The 21,214-nt window shown below is 43.5% G+C and overlaps 2 protein-coding genes across 3 annotated transcripts in view; one reads left to right on the plus strand and one right to left on the minus strand.

The window, feature by feature from the left end:
• LOC145424321 (uncharacterized) overlaps window positions 1-18,896 on the minus strand; it is a 31,645-nt gene extending 12,749 nt beyond the window's left edge. The window contains exons 1-2 of one of the 2 annotated variants that reach the window (XM_080297504.1): window positions 18,680-18,896; window positions 22-127 (exon numbers count right to left, since the gene is read on the minus strand). In XM_080297504.1, coding sequence (XP_080153630.1) covers window positions 22-39 — 18 coding nt within the window. In that variant the 5' untranslated portion in view covers window positions 40-127; window positions 18,680-18,896. Of the gene's footprint in view, window positions 1-21; window positions 155-18,679 lie in introns of those variants that run through there. The other variant, XM_080297508.1, reaches the window with a different exon arrangement.
• On the plus strand, window positions 12,690-16,181 carry LOC145424418 (uncharacterized). Its single transcript, XM_080297731.1, has 2 exons — window positions 12,690-15,444; window positions 15,739-16,181. Exon 1 carries the CDS (start codon window positions 14,241-14,243, stop codon window positions 15,153-15,155), a length of 915 nt encoding a protein of 304 aa, XP_080153857.1. The 5' UTR covers window positions 12,690-14,240; the 3' UTR covers window positions 15,156-15,444; window positions 15,739-16,181.
• Window positions 18,897-21,214: the final 2,318 nt, after the last annotated feature.

Consider the following 21,214-nt stretch of genomic DNA (forward strand, 5'->3'; position numbering starts at 1 on the left):
TGGTCCTGCTCTGTCTGTCACCTTCTGTGTTGAGCTCATTGTTTCCTCTGTAGTGGCTGAGCTGAGTCCAAGTAGCTGAAAATGTTCCTCTGCTGCTCCGTCAGACTCTCCTCCTCCTGCTGATCAGCTGGGACACAAAACAGATCTTTGTTAGGCTCCACACTGCACTGAAGAGTCAAAGTGTCTCATATGTTCATCTGACAAGTAAAAGAACACATTTTTGTTTCCCGAGGTGGGCAACTTGTTGGAAACAAACACAAAAGGTTTGAGCACTGATACCTGCCATTGCTGGCATTGAAAGATGCAACGCCAGCAATGTACAACCAAGATGGCGCCGCGTATGGATGCCCTGGTGCTTCAGTGCGTTACTTTTGTTTTGTTTTTGTGCATTTCTTCTGTGTCTGGGCACTCCTCTGGATACTCTTACACCAGAGAAGAGCTCCTTAACTACAGGACTACAACGCCTGTGGATTTATTTCCAATATTTGTCGCATCTGCGGCAGATTTACTGCAGACTCTGACCAGGAAAGCGAGACGCCGAAAGACAGGGAAGCGAGCCGGCGCACTCGTGCGTTTGAGGAGACGCGGACTGCGAACTGCTCTTCCTGGGATCTTCCTTTCCAATGTACGATCACTCAGGAATAAGACAGACGAACTGGCCCTGATGAGAAGCATGAACAGAGACTTTGCCTCCTCCTGTGTCTTATGTTTTACGGAGTCGTGGCTCAGTGAGAACATCCCAGACTGCGCGCTTAAGCTGGAGGGCTTCCATCTGCTGCGCGCGGACCGGCAGGCCGCTCTCTCCGGTAAGTCCAAAGGTGGAGGTGTCTGCTTCTACATTAATAGTGGCTGGTGCACAGATGTGACAGTGATTGCTCAGCACTGCTCTTCCTCTCTGGAATATCTTCTTATTCACTGCAAACCGTTTTATTCTCCGCGGGAGTTTGCTTCATTCATCCTGGCCGCTGTTTACATCCCGCCAGACGCGGATGCGCAGGCAGCTCAGTGCGCACTCGCGGAGCAGATTCTCCACACGGAGCGGACATACCCGGACTCTCTCATCATTGCTCTTGGGGACTTTAACAAAGCCAATCTGAGCCATGAGCTTCCGAAATATAAGCAGTATATTAAATGCCCGACCAGAGAGGAGAGGACATTAGACCACTGCTACAGCACGATCAGCGGGGCCTATCGCGCGGTGCCCCGCGCTTCACTCGGACTTTCTGACCACGTCATGATCCACCTAATCCCCGCGTACAGACAGAGGCTGAAGCTCTCCAAACCTGTCGTGAGGACTAAAAAACTGTGGAGCAACGAGGCTGTGGAGGAGCTTCGCACGTGTTTGGAGTCTACAGACTGGGACACAATGAAGGCTGCTTCTAACAGCTTGGACGAGTTTACGGACACTGTCACCTCCTATATCCACTTCTGTGAGGACAGCATTGTGCCATCACGCACCAGGGTGAGTTATAACAATGACAAACCCTGGTTTACTCCTAAACTCAAAAAGCTGTGGCTGGAAAAGAGAAAGGCGTTCAGAAGCGGAGACAGGGACTGCTACAGAGAGGCCAAGTACAGGTTCACTAAAGAAGTGGACATTGCTAAACATCAGCACTCTGAGAAGATGCAGCAGCAGATCTCAGAGAATGACTCGGCCTCTGTGTGGAAAGGTTTTAGGAATATCACCAACTACAAGCCTAAAACCCCCCACTCCACTGATGACTTGCTCTTAGCCAACACCCTTAACGACTTCTACTGCCGTTTTGACGAGCCATCAGGCAGCCTTCACACCTCCAACGGCCCCAACAATAGAGGCACTTTGGACACTCATTCCCCCACCTCTCCCCCCTCCATAGAGCCATCACCACCTTCAAACTGTTCACCTACAACACCCCCCTCCTCACCCCACACAAAAGAGGATTTCACACCACCTCCTCCCACCACAACTCTTCATATTCATGAAGCAGATGTGAGGAAGCAGTTTAGGAGTCTGAATGCTCGGAAAGCTCCCGGCCCAGACGGCGTGTCTCCTGCCACCCTCAGACACTGTGCAAACGAGCTGGCCCCAGTGTTTTCTGGCATTTTCAACTCCTCACTGCAGGCATGTCATGTGCCTGCCTGCTTCAAGTCCTCTACCATAATCCCTGTCCCCAAGAAACCTAGGATCACTGGACTAAATGACTACAGACCCGTGGCTCTGACATCTGTGGTCATGAAGTCATTTGAGCGCCTAGTTCTGTCCCATCTCAAGACCCTCACGGCCCCCCTCCTGGACCCCCTGCAGTTTGCATATAGAGCCAACAGGTCTGTAGACGACGCCATCAACATGGCCCTACACTTCATCCTGCAGCATCTGGACTCCCCAGGAACCTACGCCAGGATCCTGTTTGTGGACTTCAGCTCTGCCTTCAACACCATCCTTCCAGACCATCTCCGAGGCAAGCTTTCCCAGATGAATGTGCCTGATCCCATCTGCCGGTGGATCACTGACTTCCTGACGGACAGGAAGCAGCATGTGAGGCTGGGAAAGAATGTCTCGGACTCCCGGACCATCAGCACCGGCTCCCCTCAGGGCTGTGTTCTTTCTCCTCTGCTCTTCTCCCTGTACACCAACTGCTGCACCTCCACCCACCAGTCTGTCAAGCTAATCAAGTTTGCAGATGACACCACCGTTATTGGGCTCATCTCGGACGGGGATGAGTCTGCCTACAGGAGGGAGGTTGAACGTCTGGTGTCCTGGTGCAGCCACAACAACCTGGTGCTGAATGCCCAGAAGACAGTGGAGATTATTGTGGACTTCAGGAAGCACACAGCCCCACTCCCCCCCCATCATCCTGACTGACACCCCCATCACCTCTGTGGACTCATTCCGCTTCCTGGGTACCACCATCACCCAGGACCTGAAGTGGGAGCCCACCATCACCTCCGTCATCAAGAAAGCCCAGCAGAGGATGTACTTCCTGAGGCAGCTGAAGAAATTCAACCTGCCAACACGGACGATGATGCAGTTCTACACTGCAATCATCGAGTCCATCCTCACCTCCTCCATCACCGTGTGGTACGCTGGAGCCACTATCAGGGACAAACAGAGACTGCAGCGTGTTGTGCGCTCTGCTGAGAAGGTGATTGGCTGCAGACTCCCATCTCTGCAGGACCTGTACACCTCCAGGACATTGCGGCGTGCAGCTCGGATCTCAGCTGACCCTTCTCACCCTGGACACAGTCTGTTTGACCTGCTCCCCTCAGGCAGGAGGCTCCGGTCCATTCGCACCAGAACCTCTCGCCATAAGAACAGTTTCTTCCCCTCTGCTGTTGGACACATGAACAATAACCATATGACTGTCCCCGCCACTAACACATGACCCTACGCTGTGTCACTGCATCATTCCATGTTTGGCACTGATCACCACCTGCACTCATGTATATATCTTTCTACGTAGCACTCTTAATTCTTATTCTCATGTATATATCTCATGTATATCTCATGCCCATATCTTTCTACGTAGCACTTTTAATTCTTATTCTTACTTTTATTTTTTCATGTCTATTTAAGTGCTATTTATGACACTATGTTTGCACTGAAGCACCGCAGCAATTTCCTAATGTTGTAAACCTGCTCAACATTTGGCAATAAACCCCTTTCTGATTCTGATTCTGATTCTGATGTGGATTGTCAAGACTCAAACCAATCATCAAGCAAAGACAACAGGGATCAAATGTACCGCATTTTGATCCGGGACGTACTCTGCATGAAAACAAGCGCTCACTCTTCCTGCTCAACAAATGACAAGGGCGGAGCCTTATACCACGTGATACAGAAGCTGTGCCGTGTGATGCTAAAATTAGCAGGGAAAAAACAACGGAGAGCACGTCAGGGATGACGAGAAAGTGACAGGAGAAAATCCGTCCCGGTCAACCACCCAAACATCAATAACGGGAACCTTATACAGCGCTTCCCTATACACGTCGAACTCCCGCAGGCACAAAGACATTACGGAGGCTATCACTTATCACCTGACCAAAGATATGGCTCCATCAACACTGTGCAAAACGAGGGATTTAGGAAAACGATCAACACCCTAGACAAACGCTACACAGTGCCGTCCCGCAACTATTTTCCTATTGTCGCACTACCTGCTCTGTACACGCAGCGTCGAGCAACGGTGGAGACGGAATTTCAAGCAGGACAACATTTTGCTGCAACAACAAAACGTGAGACATTTGTTGTTTTATGTTTATTTATTGTTATGAGAGAATCATGATCTCAATTCTAAGCCAAAAAATCGTGATTCTCATTTTATACAAAATCGTGCAGCCCTAACATTAACACAAAACTATTGTTTCACCAGAGAAACACACATGAAGAGAGAGAGAGAGACAATAACAGCTACCAAACAGTCGTCATAATTCGTCACACAACGAGAAAAGGACAAATCAACAAGTAACAATGACTAATTAATATTAAAATCTGTAACATAATGTATTGTTTGGAGTTTAGTCTGATTGGTTCAGGATGAGCTGCCATTATCCAATCACACGTCTGCTTACCTGCATCTTTTCTCTTTTTTCTAACCTGAGCACCTGATGGCTTTGAACTTTTGTTGTCCATCTTCAATTGGTTTGAATTTTGCGCTCCAGTACAAACACAAATCCCCCAACCCGAGGATCAGCACAATTAACCTAACAGCAGGCACGTGCAGAGGGGGGGGCTAGAGGGGCTTGAGCACCCGCCCCTTTCCTGATGGGTGCCCAAGGTGCCCTTTTGTTGAGGCAACTTTTTAAAAAAAATTATTTTTGTTTTTAATGTGTGTGTGCGTGCGGAGTCCTGTCTGTGCCCCTCAACAATAATATTTAACTAGTAATCACAGTTTTGCTAAATAAAAGGATCTGGCTTGCATCAGTCACATGATCACATTTAACCAATGATCGCCCTTGACGGCAGAACGCGCTGGTTACGAGCCGGGAACGAGCTCACAAAGAGCACGCGCATTTTTAGCGGTCCGGAGCTGTAGGAGAAACACAAGTTAACTCAGAGACACAGACTGATGCGACAAACCCAGTAAGTAGGTGTACAGCGCACACTGTAGTGTGTAGCACCCAGGAGTATTAGCTTATTACGTACACGTTGGTAAGCTGTCTTGTTGCAACTGACGAAATGAAACAAACGAGCGTGCTGTGTGTGCAACAGCGCGACAAACATTACCTGTCCTTTTATTAACTGCACAAGTAGTGCTGGTCACAGCTGCTGGCTACCTGTGTAAGGCTGTCATGGGTCTGTAGCTCTGTCACCGTTTTAGGGAACATATTTAGTTTTAAAGTATTTAGAAACATATTTAGTTTTAAAGTAAGTTTCCGGGCTTTTCCTGCCTTTCTGGAGGGATTATATTTCACTAAAAAACGATCTAATATGCATGACCACATAATAATTATTATCATTATAATATATTAAAAACACACGCTGTATTTTAAAGAACATACATTAAGAAGCAGATTATATTAGATTTATATTTTAAATAAGACAAAATTTGGATTTTACAGCAGTAAAATGATTGTATCTCTACAGTTTAAACATGTAATGTAATGAGTTTCTCCTCCCCTTTTGTGAGTGTGGACGCTTCATCTCTTTGCTCTTTAAATGCTTTGCTTCTTTTATTGATTTTTATTGATTTTTATGCTGATTTTTTCCCTTTTTTCCTTATGAGCTTACCTGCGATAGCTTCTGGACACTTATAGATCATTAGGACTAAAGTGTTCTTAACAGAAACAGCAACATTTTTATAGTTACCTTATCCTCAGCGCTCCGTGTGTCTGTGGCCTAGACACAGCTGAAGCCTGATTACAGCGTCTGGGCACCGAACAGCCTCAATAGCCTGGAAAGGGGCTAACCGCTAGGCTAACTAGCAACAAGATGCCTTCCCTCTCCACAGATGACTACCACAGCCTCCTGCAGAAGATTGCAGTACTGGAGACAAAAATTCATCGCTTAGAAGTAAACGTGGAGGTAAATGGACTGTGTGGAAATGAAACAACCTTGCCTTTGATTCAAAACAATGGCGATGAGCAAGCTAGTACACAGCTAAGGAGCACAGATAACATGACCAAGAAAGTAGACTCTGTGCATTATTATAAATCCTCAAGTGATAATCCCCCCTTGGACTGTCTTGGTGCAAAACCAAGACATAAATCATGTCTCCTGGAAGGCGGAGGACGTATCACGGGCAGAGCACAGCAAGCTGAAATCTCTGAAACCGACTGGCCTTCACTTCCTACGAGACAGAGAAGCTCTTCTACCCCTGTATACGGGAGGAAACAGGACTGGACAACCGCGAATAGGAAGGATAACAACAAACCTCCAAAACAACTGAATGTGAAACTGCAGAACAGATTTGCTCCACTATCAAAGGACCCTGGATCTATATCGGACAACCATCCATCTAAAAGCAGCGAAGTAAGGTCTGAAAATCTGTTGAAAAGTAAAAGACCACAGGGAAAGCTAAAGGCTAGGCCTGAAACTCTGATTGTGGGTGACTCTGCCGTAAAGGATGTACAAAGGATGTGCGGTAAGAACACTAAAGTCCTCTGCTTTCCTAAGGATATGGTCAACAACCTGAAGGAGAGAATCCTTCAAATTGCAGATGAATATCCAACTGTGACAAACATTGTTCTGCATACAGGGTCAAACGATGTGTCCAAACAACAGTCGGAGGTTCTGAAACGGGACTTTACTGGATTATTAAACACTGTAAACTCTCTGAATGCAGCTGTATTCATCAGTGGACCTGTACCGCCGGTCAGAGGAGGAGACGAGAGATTCAGCAGGTTGTTTACACTGAATAAATGGCTTATATCAGCATGTACTGACCACTCGGTGCATTTTATCAACAACTTTAATATTTTTTAGGAACGCAGGCATCTGTTTAAAGCAAATGGATTTAATTTTAACAAGTCAGGGGTGAAACTGTTCACCTCCAACTTGTTTTATTCCATACGTCATCCATCTGTGCTTGGTGCCAAGGCTGAGATAAACGAGGAGTTATCTCATAAAGAGGAACAAACAGTACTCCAAGAACAGACAAAGCCCAGCAGAAACCTTGAGGAGGAGCTCCATCTGCCCCCACCCGGGAAGAGCCTCAGAAAGGAGAGACATCTGAGGCAAGAAGAGGGGTCCCTATTTGCCTCCAACTCTCTCAACAACACCAACGACCAGGACAAGGGACCACGACCTTCCCCAGTCCCCCAAACAGGCCATCACCCTCCTCCCCCTCCCTTTCTCCCTCCTCCCCACACCTGAAATTCACTGAGGAGATGATGGAGCGGGTCAATGCTGGGCTCAGATCTACCCCCCGTCCCAATCCCTTTTTGTCCCCCATAAACCCCCCACCAGAGCGGCCAAAGGTTCGCCATCGAGCCCCATCCTCAACAGAGCAATCGAAGTCACATTGCCCAGCCTCGCCCCCCTTAGTTCCTCTTCATGCTTTGTCTCCGCAGTCTGATGTGTGATGTGTGAAGGGTCCGGGCTGTGAGGATTATGGCAGTGGTGACTTTTCCCAGGAGAAGCTGGGACCCTGTTTACTAGAAGGTTTTAAAATTTCTGTACTTTTAGGTGACAGGAGACATGTGGCCTGGTCAAAACACAGAGAGATGCACTCTAAAAGATCTTTAAACATAGTAAACATACCTTGTGTGCCACAGACTGCTCCCAAACACGAGGGGACAAGTAATACCTCTAAAACACTTAAGTTGGCTTTATTAAACGTTAGATCTTTAGCTGGGAAAACATTTTTAATTAATGATTTAATCACTGAGCACAGCCTTGATTTTATGTTTTTAACTGAAACTTGGTTGGACCAAAGTAACAGTGGAGCTGTTCTCATCGAGACGACCCCTCCTAACTACAGTTTTATCAGTGAGGCCAGGGTGAGCAGGAGAGGAGGGGTTGCTGTCTTATTTAATGAATCATTTCAATGTAAGCAGCTATCTCCTGGAAGTTTTCAGTCTTTTGAATATGTGGCTTTACAGCTGAAGGCCCCATCCAAAGTTGTGTTTCTTAATGTTTACAGGCCTCCCAAATACTGCACAGACTTTTTTAATGACCTCAGTGAACTGCTGTCTGTGATCTGTGTTGATTTTGACTGTGTAATTATTGTTGGGGATTTTAACATTCATGTGGACAACCCTCAGGACAAAGGGACTAAAGACCTGAGTAACACTCTGGGTAACTTTGGGCTGACTCAGCATGTAACAGAGGCCACACATAATAGAGGACACACTCTTGACCTACTGATCTCCAAAGGCCTGAGCATTTCAAAGGTTACTGTGTCTGATGTGGGCGTGTCTGATCATTACTGTGTTTTCTTTGAAAGTAAAATCTCAGCCCACACAAATATATCAACAACAGTGATCACAAAACGGTGTATAACTGAACACAGTAGTGCAATTTTTAACCAGGTCTTCCCATTAACACCTGACCTGTCCAGAGGGTCAGTCAATGAGCTCGTAAAAAGCTTCAATGCTAACATGTTAAATGTAATGGACACTATTGCTCCCATTAAGGTGAAGGTTATCTCTGGAAGGAAAAAGTCTCCATGGAGAAACTCCACACTGGTGAAAAATGAAAAAAGAGAGTGTAGGAAAGCTGAGCGCAGATGGAGAAAAACAAACCTCCAGGTTCATTATGACATTTATAAAGAGAAACTTCACAATTATAATTTACAACTGAGGAATGCAAGGAGGTCCTACTTCTCTGACATCATCACTAAAAACAGCCATAATGCTCGGGTCTTATTTTCTACAGTTGACAGGCTAACAAACCCTCCTGTGTCAGTGGCAGCTGAACTTCATTCGACCATGGCCTGCAATGACTTTGCCAAATTCTTCACAGAAAAAATCCAAAAAATTAGACAAGCAATTGGTACATCAACAGCAGATCCAGGATATATACTGTGTCCACCAAAAAACTGTTTAAACACCATGAAACAGTTTCAACCTATTAACAGCAAAGACCTGGAGGACATCCTAGGTCAACTGAACTCCTCCTCCTGCTGTTTAGATGTCCTGCCAACAAGTTTTTTCAAAAAGGTCTCAAAGACTTTAGAGTCAGACCTGTTACAGATCGTCAACTTTTCTTTATTATCTGGTGTGTTTCCAGAACCACTAAAAACTGCTGTAATCAAACCTATACTGAAAAAGGACAATCTTGACAAGACACAAATGAACAACTACAGGCCGATCTCAAATCTCCCATTTTTAAGTAAGATCACTGAAAAAGCAGTTTCTCAACAGCTCAATTACTTCTTAAAACAGAATAATTGCTACGATGCCTTCCAGTCAGGTTTTAGACAGAACCACAGCACTGAAACCGCTCTGACCAAAGTGTTTAATGACATATGTCTGAATACAGACAGTGGAAAAATGTCAGTCTTAGTTTTACTGGATCTCAGTGCAGCATTTGATACAGTTGACCACAACATATTACTCAAACGACTGGAGAACTGGACAGGTCTTTCAGGAGCTGTACTAAACTGGTTCAAAACATACTTAGAAAACAGGAAATACTTTGTATCAATAGGTAACTTCACATCTGAGCAGACAAGTATCACATGTGGAGTTCCCCAAGGTTCCATTTTGGGACCCCTTCTGTTTAACATCTACATGCTCCCACTGGCACAGATTATAAACAACAACAAAATAAACTATCACAGCTATGCAGATGACACACAAATATATATCACAATGTCACCAGGAGACCAAGGCCCTGTGCAGGCTCTTGGTAAATGCATTGAGGAAATCAATGACTGGTTGTGCCACAATTTTCTCCAGCTAAACAAAAAAAAAACTGAGGTAATAGTCTTTGGCGCCAAAGAAAAACGATTACAGGTCACCAGAGAACTTCAATCTATACATCTAAAAACCACAAACCAAGCGAGAAATTTGGGTGTAGTGATGGATGCAGACCTAAACTTAGAAAAACACATTAAGACAATAACAAAGTCAGCTTACTATCACCTCAAGAATATTTCAAGGATAAAAGATCTGATGTCTCAACAGGACCTGGAAAAACTAGTCCATGCATTCATCTTTAGTAGGCTTGATTACTGTAACAGCATCTTTACAGGTCTACCTAAAAAATCAGTCAGACAACTACAGCTCATTCAGAACTCTGCTGCTCGAGTCCTCACTAAGACCAAAAAAGTGGACCACATCAGTCCAGCTCTGAGGTCTTTACACTGGCTGCCTGTCCGTCAGAGGATAGACTTTAAAGTTCTGATGCTGGTCTATAAAGCTCTGAATGGTTTAGGACCAAAATACATCAATGACCTCCTGACCCAGTATGAACCTTCCAGATCCCTCAGGTCATCTGGATCCGGTCTTTTATCAGTTCCCAGAGTCAGAACCAGACACGGAGAAGCTGCATTCAGCTTTTATGCTCCTTATATCTGGAACAAACTCCCAGAAAGCCTCAGATCAGCTGAAACACTCAGTTTATTTAAATCCAGGTTGAAGACTCACCTGTTCTCAGCTGCATTTGAATAAAGCACCAAATCCACACTTTTAAGCTTAAATTTCAAAACTTACATTTAACTACTGATTTTATCTACTGTTCTGATTTTATCTGTTTTGATTTTATATACTGTTTTGTTTGTTTGTTTGTTTGTTAATTAGTTAGTTAGTTTATTTGCTTGTTTTAATCAATTTTAAATCATGCTTTTTATTTGTTTTTGTTTCTAATGTCTCTGTAAAGCACTTTGAATCACCTTGCTGTTGAATTGTGCTATACAAATAAACTTGCCTTGCCTTGCCTTGCCTAATAAGCTTTGCCCTGCACAGAGTGGATAGTGAAACACATGGAATCATCATAAATACATTATTTCATATTTATTACTTCCCCCTCCTCTTTGCTTTATTATTGTAGCTCTAGTAATGAATAATAATGTAAGGATTCTGGATCAGCACCATGATGCCCATAGTATATACAGTATTCTGAAGAAGGTCTGAAATGTCACTGTGTGTGTGTGCATGTGTGTGTTTTATTTAGATGGATTTTTAAAAAAAAAATATTACTCATGATATAACATTGTCCAGACATGGCTGGTAAGGACATGAGGAGGAAACAGTAGGAGCTGTGTGAGGCTACTAAAGGCAGTGCTATAACATTTTTCTGTCATCATTTTATTATAGATTAAGTGCAAGAGTTGTTAGGTGTGGATAATTAGATTATAGTTTATTGCAATAGCAAGTTGTGCCTTGTTCTCACATAGACAGCAAGTGCAGAGTGATATATGAAATGATGGGATGGAAGGAAGAAGAGAAGCAAAGAGTGATTCACAGGCAGAGCCTAAATTATTTCTCACAGTTTTTTGTTGCCTTATGGTTCCAAGCGCTGTCACCAATCTTTGCATTTTGTTATTATCTCATGACACTTGTTTAATCAGCTACCATCTCTCCTGTGGACTTTTTAATGTCTACAGTCTCAGACCAACACAGCCCTGCCCTCATAGCTGGACTGGCCATCAGGCATACACTTGCCCGGTGGGCCGCTGGCGATTTTTTTTTTTTTTTTATGGGCCGACCGATTGGGAAGGGTATAAACAATGAAAGGCGTTGGATTGGCCAATTGGTCATGATCGACTCTGGGCTGGACCAATTACAGCCGAGGAGGTCGGATGCACCCTCCCCCTTGTTTAGCAATCTTATAGACGAACTAAAGAAAATGGAGAACAAAAAAAGGAAAGGTGGTGCCGAAAAAATTAGGGCCAAAAAGAAACAAGCCCTTCAGGCAGACGCTGCCAAATGTGTGAAAATTACTGAATTGTTTGGTGGTAGCTATGGCACAGCTTCCATAGATTTAGCAAGATCAGCAAGTGGTGGAGGCCAGCAGGTGGATGAAGGAAAGGGGAGGCAGGAGGAGGAGAGACGCGAGGTGGCCGCCGGTCATAGTGGCAGAGGAACTGAACTTCAGGCAAGAAGTTATGACCTGCTGTCTGTGTCAGATAGAAACTAATTTTAGTTGTAGTTTGTTTTCGTTGTGGTGACTTTATACAGTCGCTTAGAATAACTCGTACAGCGTAACTAGCATGACGGAGTTTATATACTGCTGGGCGGGTGCTATGAAGTTACTGATAGTAAATTTTATTTTATGCTTAAGGTTAGTTTCTCAAACTTCTCAAAATCTTAACAAATTGTGCCAATCCATGTTGCACCAGCTGATTTATCATCAAAAGTGGAGAAGTCTGTGACAGAGGAGACAGGAGAGCAAGAGAGAGAGATGGAAGAGCAAGAGAGAGAGATGGAAGAGCAAGAGAGAGAGATGGAAGAGCAAGAGAGAGAGATGGAAGAGCAGGAGAGAGAGATGGAAGAGCAAGAGAGAGAGAGATGGAAGGGCAAGAGAGAGAGATGGAAGAGCAGGAGAGAGAGATGGAAGAGCAAGAGAGAGAGATGGAAGAGCAAGAGAGAGAGAGATGGAAGGGCAAGAGAGAGAGATGGAAGAGCAAGAGAGAGAGATGGAAGAGCAAGAGAGAGAGAGATGGAAGAGCAAGAGAGAGAGATGGAAGAGCAAGAGAGAGAGAGATGGAAGGGCAAGAGAGAGAGATGGAAGAGCAAGAGAGAGAGATGGAAGGGCAAGAGAGAGAGATGGAAGAGCAAGAGAGAGAGATGGAAGAGCAAGAGAGAGAGAGATGGAAGAGCAAGAGAGAGAGATGGAAGAGCAAGAGAGAGAGAAGAGCAGGAGAGAGAGAAGAGCAAGAGAGAGAGATGGAAGAGCAGGAGAGTGAGAGCCAGGGCATCGATTACTTTGCTCGCCCTGAACCTGCCATATTACAGGCCTTCTTAGATTACCACCCACAGCAGAACAGTAGCAGTGCAGTTGTGATGAGGGTGTTCAGCTGTAAAGATGGCACCAACAGGAAGTGGCTTACTTATTGCAAAGAACGCCATTTATTGTTCTGCTTTGTGTGTCTGGCATTTGCAAGGCTGACTGACACCAGCACATTTATAACAGGCATGAGTGACTGGCGACATATACATCTGCGCACAGAGGAGCATGAAAAGAGCAATACACACCAGACCTGTGCTGAAGCTTTTTTCTTAAGGTGCTCAAAAGGCAACATCAGGAGCTTGTTTGCTGGCAGTCAGTTGTCAGCTCACAGAGCACAAGTGAAAAAGAGACGGCAAGTTTTAGAGCGTATAGTGGATGTGATCAAAGTACTTGGGAAGAGGGGACTCAGCTATAGGCATGTGGAGAATGAGGCTGCATACACTTTAGGTGATAACACCATCGATCATGGTAACTTTCTGGAACTGATTGTGTTATTAGGCAAGTATGATATGTGCCTTGGAGAACATTTGAATGACTACATTGAAAAAAGCAAGAAGTTGCATCAGACCAGTGGATCAAGAGGTAGAGGATCTCTCATCACCCTACTCTCCAAAACAACTGTCAACTCAGTGATTGATGCACTTGGCCATCTCCTTCAAGAGAGCATCGCCAGTGATGTCCAGAAAGCTGGGATGTTTTCTGTTCAGCTAGACACAACCCAAGACATCACAGGTTATGATCAGTGTTCAGTAATCATCAGGTATGTTACTGAGTCTGTGCAGGAGAGGCTTGTCTCCATAGTGAGGTGCGAAGCATCCACGGGGCAGTACTTTGTAAACTTGCTTTCCGGAGTTTTAGAGCATCTGAATCTAGACAAGGCCATGTGCACTGGGAATGCAACAGATGGTGCTTCAAATATGCAGGGCCAGTACAAAGGCTTTTCAGCACTTATGACTGCCCAGTCTCCAACTCATGTGCATGTGTGGTGCTATGCACACATACTTAATCTTGTGATTGCTGACACAACACAAAGTGTCATTGAAAGTGGATCACTCTTTAATTTACTTAATGACATAGCTGTGTTCATCAAGGAGTCCTATCACAGGGTTAATCTGTGGGAGAAACAAACCGAAAACACAAGACACAGACGCCTCAGTCCAATAGGTGAGACACGGTGGTGGGCCAAGCATGATGCCCTCCAGAAAATCTTTGGACATTTTGGAAAACCAGATGATGGCCTCTTCGTTGATGTAGTGCTGACGATGGAAGCCATTGAAAAGAGGGAAAAAGAAAAGCCAGCTGTTTGTGCCAAAGCACGAGGCTTTAAAGAGTGTCTCTTGAAGCATGAAACTGTGTTAACAGCACAGATATTTCTTAGAGTGTTTGAGCAACAACTCCTCTGTCAAAGTACCTCCAGTCAAAGGGGATGGACATTCTCTCTGCCCATCATATGGTGACTGCCACACAAGATGGCCTCAAAAGTATTGCCAGGGACTTTCCAACTGTGAAGACAGCTGCAGACACATTTGTGAAACAGACAAATCAAAAACTAGAGGAGAGGGAGAACAACACAGACATGGAAGTGGAGGCTGAACTACCTAAAAAGAGAGCCAAAAGGAGAAAAGGCATGGCCGGAGAGATGCCTGAAGATGAGTTGCAAATCAATGCTGAGAAATCATATGAGGTGAAAGTGCACAACATCATCCTGGACACAGTTATTGAAGCAATCCACAGACGATTTGTCATACATGGCCCTCTTCTTGCCGATTTGGCATGGTTGGACCCCAGGAAGTTTAGCCAGGTCAGAACAGTTTCTCTTCCAAGTAATGCATTTCAGAACCTCAGCGCCTGTCTACTTAAATTTGACAGCAGGGCTACAGTTAATAACCTTCAGTCAGAACTGAAACGTTTTGCTGAACAGTGGGAAAGGCTTAAGACATCACATGTAGATGAGTACACGACCAGAACAGCAAAGGACAGATCTGAAGAATGGGACGAAGAAAGTGAAATTGTGACCGAAAGCTGTGGTTCTTGCAAAAATTGCCCACTGTGCTGCTATCAAATACTCAGGCGGTTCAACATGCTGTCTGATGCCTATCGTCTCCTTGGGCTGGCATACAAGTACCTGCTGACCCTCTCCCTCACTCAGGTTGCCTGTGAAAGAACGTTCTCTACACTCAAGTTCATTAAAAGCAGACTCCGAAGCAGCCTGTCTGCAAACAAGCTGGAGATGTTTATGCTGATGGCCACTGAAAAGGACATTCTCATGTCATTGGACTCTGACATGGTCATTGACAGGGTAGCTGAGAAGAGTGACCTGCTGAGAAAGCTCCTTTTGTAACCTGGTGAGGTGAAATAAAAATGAGCAAAACATTCCTAATTATCTATTGTTAATATTAAATTCAGCTTTATTGTTATTGCCTAAATGAATACGTTTAGTATCTACCTTCACTTCAAACAAGTCAAGTGATTGGTAAATGCTTAGAATTTGTCCATCTTAATAGATAGAATAAATATGAGATTGGCGTATTAGGCATTTATAAACATATATTCTTACAGTCTTAATCTGTCATTGTTTCATTTCAGATGCTGTCAGTCATTTTAGGAGGACTGAAGTGTGTTCATTTTAAGTAAGTACTATATGGAATATGATTCAACCATTTTTCTAGAGTAAGCATACCAGTACTGTCATCGTCTGAAAAAATCTATTAAGTACAATTCTTTCTCAACCTTCACTGTCTGTCCTTTCACTTCATAAAGGTATCCATGTCTTAAGATATGTTCAGTGTTGCTGCTGTGGAAGTGTTGTAGGTGACCTTTTATTGATGAGTGAATAGTCTTTGGTGATACAATTCAATCATAATCTGTCCTTTATAGATTTTAATATTCATCTAATCTTTATTCCTTTCTGTCCTGTTTGTCAGGGTCTGATCATACATTGTTTGTTTAAGAGGTTCGAGACCATTCAACTTTTTAAGTTCATCAACGTAAGTACTAGTGTATATGATTTCTCTAATTCCTTTCTGGAATAAAGATGCCAGTACTGTGATCATCTGAGCAAGTCCATCAATTGCCATTCACAGTTCTTTGTCCTTTCACTTGTGTCCTGTTTTTCAGGGTCCCATATAATTTCTTCAGAAGTAAGTACTGTATATGATGCCAGTATTTTCCCATATTTTCTAGATACTGTATTAGTACTGTGTGTAAAATGCCATCAAAAACTCAATTAAGTGTTATTCTTATTCTTCTTTCTCACCTTTCTTTCTCTGTCTCCTTTCATATTTAAAGGTTGCTGTGTTAACAAAATATATTGTGCTACCATGCTGTTTTCTATTGTTTTGGTAAATAAATACTTTATGAAAATATCCCTAAATCTGTCATTTATTAATTTTAATATTAATTAATGATCATGTCTCACCTCTAGTGTTCTTGGTCTTAATTTCAGGTTTCTACCATGTGCTGTAGATAGTTCAGGAGGTTAACTCTACCAAGCAGTCTTTTTGTTTCCGCTATGTACTGTTTAAAATCCCGAATAGGGAGAATGGTGTAGGTTTAACTTTATTAGATTGATACATATATACCAACAAGGCAGTGTACATCAAAGCAGTTGTTTTCATGCAAAGGCTTTATGGTTTTTCCTATAGCGATTGACAGACCACGTGACTTTGCGCATTGCATGCCGGGAACTCCTGGCAAAACAATCCAAGTACCGCATCAAATACAAGCATTTGCAATTGCAGCACCGCAAAACGTTCATTCTCCGGTTCCAATACCTTCTTGTTTTATCTTTGCCGCACAAAAAAGGAATGTACAAAACGACGGAGAACAATGCCGGTCCGTACAAAGACAGACTCGATGAAAAGACAAAGAAAAGATACGAGGAAAAATCAAAGGAGTGAAAGGGTCAGACCCTTACGAGCACACAGAGGGACAAAAGACGTTAGCGTGCTGCCCAACTTTCACCACGCTCAGATTTATAATTATACGGTTCTTGGAGTGAGTGCATACACTCATGAAGTTTAGTAACTTCAGCTCACTGCAACAAGCCCAGGTACAGTTTACCGACGGATGGGTGCAGGACCTTGAAATGCACCGAAAGACCATCGTACGAACAAAGGTACGTTTACCTTTGTTCGTCTCACAAATCATCGTCATAAATACACATTCGTTAACCGTGTATTAATATAACCTTTGAGCTCAACGGTAATTAATTAGTAGTTGAAAAATAATTGTAATATTTGAGCCATTTCTGCTGTCCAACTACTTCTTACAAAATACATTTTTAATGTTAATTAGATTTTTTTTTTTACGGCATAAATAAAGGTTATATAAAAGTCACTGCCAAAGACTGATTGCGGCTTCTACCTTGTTACACTAATGTTGTTTGTAGCTCAGTATGATTTAATGTTATCCATGAGGGATGCATTTGACATATGTTTCATATATTATAGCCCAGCAAGTTACTTATAGCAATTTAAATACGAGCAATCAGTTTCTTTGCAAATACCGGAAATCAGTTTTTGGCAGAAAATCACTTTTTGGCACAACACCGGCTATTGCAGTTAATAATACAGCAGCTTCTTGCCATTTTTTGTGTTTCTTTTTATCGCTGTGTAACTGAGTTCAATTGACAGCCTGCATGCGCTAGTACCGCTTGCCAAAAGTTCCCAGAATCCTTTGCGGTTTTATCCATGAATGACGTCACATTTTTGGTGGGCCGGTCTCCAGTCAAAATGCCCGGGCCGATTTTTTGTCCCAGTCCAGCCCTGCCTGCCCTCCAGCACTATCCACAGCAACCCCTCAACAGCAACATTGTACCCATCAGGTAAAGCATCGGCTACGTTTGCTTTGCCTTGTTGCCCATATTAGATTCTTGATGAAACTGTGTTGTTGTTATTCAACCTGGTTCAATGTGCCCCTTTTTAACTTTGAGCACCCGCCCCTTTAAACCTCTCTGCACGGCCCTGCCTAACAGACCTACACCTTAGTTCACAGATTCACTTTGTCTAAGGTTGATTTCTGGGATTTCACACAACCCAGGATTCAGATCGTGAATCCATGATGGGCTTGGATTTACATCATTATAAATGAAATGTGCTCTACGTGGAAGCAGCCGGCCCCGCCCCTTTTGACGGGTTGTGTGAGACTTTAAATCATCAAACTGTAAATTATAAATTTAAATTGTTATTGATCCTTTACCCCGAGTCCTAAAGTGTAGATTTATTTTCTTACTCTTCTTATATTTATTGTTTGTTTACTTGCACCGCTGTAACTGCAGCCTCGTCGTCTCGTCTCTCTATATGCTGGACTGTCTGTAGCGGAGATGACAATAAAGTTTACTTTGACTTCAGCAGCGCGCAGGCGCACCGAGGGCTCTCGCGCTCACTTTATAGAATTTAGAAAAAACATGGGTGCAGATTATAAGTCTGTATCATAATATCTGTTTGTTGTTTTTATTTTGTTTTGCGAGTTGGTTATTAGATGCCGCTCCAGCCAGCCAGAGACTCCCCGCCGCCCCGCCCTCTCCTCCCTGTGCCGCCAGCAGCAGGCGCACCTCGCAAACGGAGGGCGCCCTTACTCCCAGCAAATGGCTGATAGAAAACCGATCGGTGCCTACGAATTTCCCAATATGCGCTGGCATGACGTCGGGGAAGCATGGGTACGACCGATTATTTTATTTTTTTCTTGCCCGTGATGCCCCCCCCACCACGATGCATTCTATTGGTTTGCACACTTACACACACCCAGCTGTGGTTTCCTGTTTTGCTGGACTCTGGAGAGCCCCGCCTTTAACGCTCTTCTCTCACAGAGAGCAACAGAAAACTTGGAAAAACTCCAGATTGACTGAACTCAGTTCAAAGTTACCTTGACACCTTTAGATGTGAGACGTAGTGATGGTCCGCTTGAAGCTGACGCTCCGGTGCGTGTGTCAGAAAGATCAACGCGCTGCTTCAGAAGCACCGTGTCGAGGCTTGATTCGTTTGGCCAGAGTCACGTGATCAGTGACGTCTGAAGCTTCGTTTAGAACGTACCTTTTTTAAATCGAACTTTATTGAAACACAATGAGTATACAACATACAAACAGATGAAGTTTACAAAAGAACAGAACATGAACATACAGAACCAGGAGTAAAAAAATTATGATATGAGTAGGCGAAAAAAATCAACATATAAATATTGTTCTGAGAGGCTTTTTGTTGGTTGAGTCTGAAATTGATTGTATGTACAATTCATATCCTTATAAAAAGGCAGAAATATGGTGTTTTATTAATAAACTTACATTCATGGATATAAAATAGCTAAAAGTATTAACAAATTTTTTATAAAAAACATTTATCATTCTTCCTGGGGAACTTAAAGAAACAGAATAAAACATTTTCCATCGTAAAGAAAACTCCCTTAAAATATGGACAATAACAAAACTGCTAAATTCTTCCAGAATCTCTGTGTAGAGGAACCAAAAGAGATGTGCCACAGTTTCTGGATGATCCCCACAGAAAGTTCAATTAGTATTTATGTCTCTTTTAAATGTTACCATATAGTGACTGGCTGGGTCACATTTATGAAGAATTTTATATGAGATTTCCTTCACCTTGTTCACAATTAGATATTTATGGGATCATCCAGACTGTCTTCCAGGTGATATCTGGAACATGTCGGTTCCAGTAAGATATTCTATATATGGGAGAGACATGATATCTTCTTGGAATAAACTACGTATTCTCTTATTGCTGTTACCAAGTTCCTGTGAAAAGCAGATTTTTCCCACTGCTGACTCAGCTGGATCAGGGAGAGTGACTGAGGCAGATATTGAGCTGTCAGTGTTTTTATATAACATTAAAGTCCCTGAGGGTATGGCACCAAGCACCACTGAGAATTCCCCAACACTGACAGGAAAATTATATAGTGTAAGGAATTCATTGTAAGTAAGTAGTACTCCCTCGTTAAATTTTAAAACTTAGTAGCGGCCGCCATTGTTGGCAGCTGAAATTTGGCTGGGCCGCGCTATGAATTCTGGGATATGGTGGGCCACGAAGGACACACCCGACCCATCCTTCAAACTCGGGGGAATGAAGGACGCATTTGAAGGAGTCGAGGAATCGGGACAGCCTTCGTCGCCTGGCTGTGACGTCATCGGCCTTCAAATGCGGCCTCCGGAGGATGCAGCCGACGTTTTGGGACACAGCTTGTGTGTCTTTGTTGGTCATGTGACCTCCCAGGGACTACACATGGAAACGAGCAGTTTAGCTCAAATCTGGCAGGTTTCCATCATCTGTTTTTGTCCTGATGTCCATGAACATGAACACTGTCCCTGTCAAACACGTCCAGATAATCTGATCCAGTGTTGTTCTTCTTCTGTGGTGTTTGTGATGGAGCAGCAGCTGCTGATCCTGATGTCCTCCACCAAGGGGGCAGCAAATTCAGCTGACTGTCATCATTTATTAAAAAGATGTAACAATGTGACATAATGCAATATAATAGTGTCAGTTACACATTGTGGGTTGCACTGTGGCCAGAATGGACATTACCTCCTGCCTAATGGAAGCTGTCAGCCATCCTGCAACCATGAATTAGATAAGCAGAAGTGAAGGGATTGTTAACAACAATTTAATAATAAAATGTAATGTGATAGTTGCACTTTATTAGCTCCCCACAATCGTATGAATAATAACCATGAATGCACTGCATGCTCATAGCAAGTTCTTTAGGTTTAAAGTGAGATCCTGCTTTAAAGGGCGCTTCATCTGCTGGGAATGACATGTTTCTTCTAGTATGTAAGGCTCAGCCCATCTTACTGGGACTTACTTTTGTAGATCCACATGCTCTAAACCTGGTGCTCCATGATTGGTGCAGAAGCTTTAAGCTACTATTAACAAATAATGACCATGGACTTAGTTGTTACTACAATAACTTATCATTGAGCAACTTTTAATTTTACTTGTAAAACTATGCAAGTAGAATTGAATGGGGCACAGTGAGCTGAGCACAGGCCCACTCTGTGACACTCAGAGGTTTGTGGATATCATACTGAGAGTATTGGACACAGTGCAGCCAGCTTGCAGCCACTTTCCCACCACTTTAGCACAATGTTTACATGAGACTCAGCCACACTAATGTTCCTGGGCAGACATGTGGTGCAGCATGGCTGATGGCACTGTACCTGCAGCTGTCATGGACAAGAACCACTCAATACCTCACCCAAGCCAAGCCTGTGCTGATGTTGTGATCTGAGACCGAGACACTAACCCAGGATCATGATATGATGTTGTGAGAGTTTCACTAAGAATTAGCTCTGATTACAAGATTTCAATCTATCGTAACTCTAATTTGTATTTACTTCAGTTTGTTCATCTTGGAGCTGTGTGCAGCTGAGGACAGTCTTATTATTACCAGGTGAGG

The sequence above is a fragment of the Astatotilapia calliptera genome, chromosome 3 (genome assembly GCF_964374335.1).
Source record: "Astatotilapia calliptera chromosome 3, fAstCal68.1, whole genome shotgun sequence".
Taxonomy (NCBI): domain Eukaryota; kingdom Metazoa; phylum Chordata; class Actinopteri; order Cichliformes; family Cichlidae; genus Astatotilapia; species Astatotilapia calliptera.